The sequence below is a fragment of the Chenopodium quinoa genome, unplaced genomic scaffold, assembly GCF_001683475.1.
Source record: "Chenopodium quinoa cultivar QQ74 unplaced genomic scaffold, ASM168347v1, whole genome shotgun sequence".
NCBI classification, from domain to species: domain Eukaryota; kingdom Viridiplantae; phylum Streptophyta; class Magnoliopsida; order Caryophyllales; family Amaranthaceae; genus Chenopodium; species Chenopodium quinoa.
Window position 1 is genome coordinate 2,275,015 of NW_018743863.1, and position 4,137 is coordinate 2,279,151.

General features: G+C 39.1%; 1 protein-coding gene across 1 annotated transcript; it reads left to right on the forward strand.

The window, feature by feature from the left end:
- Positions 1-459: 459 nt before the first annotated feature.
- LOC110686539 lies at positions 460-3,860 on the forward strand. The gene is made up of 7 exons (XM_021863157.1): positions 460-1,654; positions 1,927-2,485; positions 2,585-2,891; positions 3,009-3,106; positions 3,156-3,522; positions 3,637-3,740; positions 3,839-3,860. Exons 1-7 carry the CDS (start codon positions 460-462, stop codon positions 3,858-3,860), a joined length of 2,652 nt encoding a protein of 883 aa, XP_021718849.1.
- Positions 3,861-4,137: the final 277 nt, after the last annotated feature.

A 4,137-nucleotide genomic window follows, 5' to 3' on the forward strand; every position in this document is an offset into this window, starting at 1 on the left:
AATTGGTATCAGAGCCTAACTTCTAGGAAAATCAGGAAACCCTGAAGAAGAAAGGTCTTGGAGAAAATGAATACTCATGAGAAGCTCGAGGAAGGATACTCAACACAGAGGCCTCCTATGTTCAACGACAAGTTCTATACTTACTGGAAGAACCGCATGGAGATCTTTATCAAGGTAGAGAACTACGAAGTCTGGAGGGTCATCGAGGTTGGTGATTTCGAAGTCACCAAAACTAATGCTCAGAATGAGGTAATCCCTAAGCCTATGTCTGAATATGAAAAAGAGGATTTTGATAAAATGGAAATAAATGCTATGGCTGTGAAATTGCTCCACTGTGGACTTGGACCTCACGAACATAATCGTGTTATGGGGTGCAAGAACGCTAAGGAAATCTGAGATTTGCTGCAGATTACTCATGAAGGAACTAATGAGGTTAAACGCTAAAAAATCGATCTACTTATGTCCAAGTATGAAAGATTTGAAATGCAGCCTAAGGAAACCATTCAAGAGATGCTAACCCGTTTTACTAACATCATAAATGAGTTGGTTTCCCTTGGTAGACAGATTCCTACAGATGAGCAGGTTAGGAAGATTCTTAGAAGTCTTCCACAAGATGAGAGGTGGAGAGCTAAGGTGACAGCCCTTCAGGAAACGAAGGACTTTACCAAGTTCAATATTGAACAACTAGCAGGTTCTCTCATGACTCATGAGCTACACCTTGGAGTCAACAATGAACCCATGGGGAACAAGGGATTGGCTCTTAAGGCGGATGAGGAGGAAGACTCAGAAGTGGACGAGGATGAGGCTGCCCTAATTGTGCAAAGATTCAAAAAGATGTTCAAGAAAGGCCGAACCTCAAGGAACTTCGGGAAAAAGACCTCAAATCCAAAGCCTGATTACAGCTGCCACAAGTGTGGATCCCCAGATCACTTTATCAGAGACTGTTCCCTTTGGGAAAAATTCAGCAAAGCAAACTATCAGAAGTCAGACATGAGGAAGGCCATGATAGCAGCCTGGGGAGACTCAGAGAGTGAAGAAGAAGATGATGACCAGCCAAAAGAGGAGACGGCCAATCTTTGTTTGATGGCCAAATCAGATGATGAAAAATCTTACCTTGAGGAACTCCAGAAAGAGGTATTTCTTGATCCTAAACAGCTTAAAACTCTCTATAAAGATGTCTTAATAGATATATGTCTTGAAGAAGAAGAATTCTTTAGAGATACATGTGTAAAGTTGAACAAATGTGAAAAAGCTCTTAAGGTTTGCAAAGAACATGGTGCTTGGTTGGAAACAACCTATGCCAAGTCTCAAAGAAAATTAAGAGAGCTTGATTTTAAATACAAACACATAACTAAGATAGCTGATAGGATTAAGAATGAAAGTATTCTTCTGAATGTTGAATTAACTCAGTATAAGCTCATACATTCTGATATCAGTTCTAGCAGTTCCTCAAGCAATCAGTTGCTTAAATTCAATGTTGATTTTGAAAATTTGAAAAATGAGCTTTCTACTTTAAAAACTCAAAAGGATCAACTTGAATCTGAACTGAATGCTAGAAAGGATAGATTTATTGACCCAAAAGTTATACCTAAGTGGATAGCTGAAGCTCAAGGAAAAAGAATTGAAGGCCTTGGCTATATGACCAAGAGGAAAGGTAAGCAAAAGAAATATGTTGAGCTTCCTAGCATGAAGGTATGCACTTTTTGTGGTAAGTCTGGACATCTCTATGGACAGTGTAGGATAAGAGAAGAAGCTGATAAAAGAAATGTAAAACAAGTGTGGGTCAAGAAAACTGATATTGCATCCACGTCTAAGGAACCCAAGGAAACCTGGGTTCCTGATCCTAATGCTTAGTTTTCTTGCAGGTCCTAGTGAGGGGGAACAACTCGTGGTATCTCGACAGCGGTTGTTCAAAGCATATGACAGGTGATAAATCAAAATTCCTCTCACTAGAAGACTACCCTGGAGGAACAGTAACCTTTGAAGATAATAAGAAGGGAAAGATCATTGGAAAAGGCAAAATTGGTAGATCAAAATCTCATTCCATTGATAACGTGTTCCTGGTCGAGGGCTTAATGCACAATTTGCTCAGTATATCACAATTTTGTGACAAAGGAAACTCTGTAAGTTTTACTTCTGATTCTTATAACATCATCAACAACAAGTCAGGAAAGGTAGTTCTAGAAGGAACAAGAAGAGGGAACACTTATACAGTTGACCTCAACTTAATCCCAAGGAACAACCTTACATGTCTGAGTGTTGTTGAAGATGATCCCCTGCTATGGCATAAACGTTTTGGACATGCTAGCTTTTCAATACTGGACAAGCTAAGGTCAAGGAACTTGGTTGTGGGACTTCCTATTATCAAGTTCCTACAGAACAAAGTTTGTGATGCATGTATGAAAGGCAAGCATGTTCGCTCATCTTTTAAATTGAAGAAAATGGTGAGCACTACAAAGCCTTTGGAATTAATCCATATGGATTTGTGTGGTCCCATGAGAATTCAAAGCAGGAGTGGCAAGAAATATGTTTTGGTTATTGTTGATGATTATTCTAGATTCACTTGGGTTATTTTTCTTGCTAGTAAAGATGAAACTTTTAACGAGTTTGTTGCCTTTGCCAAGAAAATACAGAAAATCAGTGGTCACTCCATAGTCCATCTCAGATCAGATCACGGAACTGAATTTGAGAACTCAAGATTCAATGAGTTTTGCAGGGAAAATGGCATGAATCATAACTTCTCAGCTCCAAGGACTCCCCAACAGAAAGGAGTTGTAGAAAGGAAGAATCGAACCCTTGAGGAAATGGCTAGAACGATGCTGATTGCAAGTGGATTGCCAAGGAACTTCTGGGCTGAAGCCGTGAATACAGCATGTTACATCCTTAACAGGGTAACAATCAGAAGTATCATCAACAAGACTCCCTATGAACTATTCAGGGGAAGAAAGCCAAACATATCTCATCTTAGAGCCTTTGGTTGTAAGTGATTTGTACACAACAATGGTAAGAAAAACCTAGGGAAATTTGATGAAAGAAGTGAGGAGGCCATATTTCTAGGATATGCCTCTGATAGCAAAGCTTATAGAGTTTACAATAAAAGCTCAATGTGTGTTGAGGAAAGTATTCATATAATTTTTGATGAAGTTACCATTCAGGTATCGAGGTTCCCATCCAACTGATCTAATTATCAGTGATATAGGAAAAGGAACTCAAACAAGATCACAAATGAGGAACTACTGCACATTCCATGCATTTCTGTCCATTCTAGAACCAAGAAATCATCAAGAAGCCTTGGGAGATGCTGATTGGATAGTGGCCATGCAAGAGGAACTCAATGAGTTTGAAAGGAACAAGGTCTGGCACCTTGAGCCAAAGCCTAAGGGAAAGAAAATAATTGGGCTCAAATGGGTGTTCAGGAACAAGCTTGATGAACATGGCACCATAGTAAGGAACAAGGCTAGATTGGTTGTGAAGGGCTACAACCAACAGGAAGGTATTGATTTCGATGAAACCTTTGCTCCTGTAGCTAGGTTAGAAGCTATTAGAATCCTAGTGGCTTTTTCTTCTTTTATGGGTTTCAAACTCTATCAAATGGATGTGAAATGTGCTTTTCTAAATGGTTTCTTAAATGAGGAGGTGTTTGTTGAACAACCTCCAGGTTTCAAAATTCCTAAATTTCCAAATCATGTTTTTAAGCTTGATAAAGCTCTCTACGGGATTAAACAAGCTCCAAGAGCCTGGTATGAAAGGCTTTCAAAGTTCCTACTGAAAAATGATTTCAAAAGAGGAAAAGTAGACAAAACTCTTTTTCTTAAATCTCGAGGAACTGATTTGTTAGGTGTACAGATCTGTGTAGATGATATTATATTTGGTGCTACTAACAATGGTTTGTGCAAGTACTTTGCTGAGCTAATGGGTGGTGAGTTTGAGATGAGCATGATGGGTGAATTAAATTTCTTCCTTGGACTTCAAATAAAGCAAACAGCTGAAGGAATAATGATTCACCAACAGAAGTATGTCAAGGAACTTCTGAAGAAGTACAACATGGAAAATGCCAAGACAAATCATACTCCTATGGGAACAGCAACAAGACTTGATGAGGATCCACAAGGAACAAGTGTGGATCAAACCACTTAC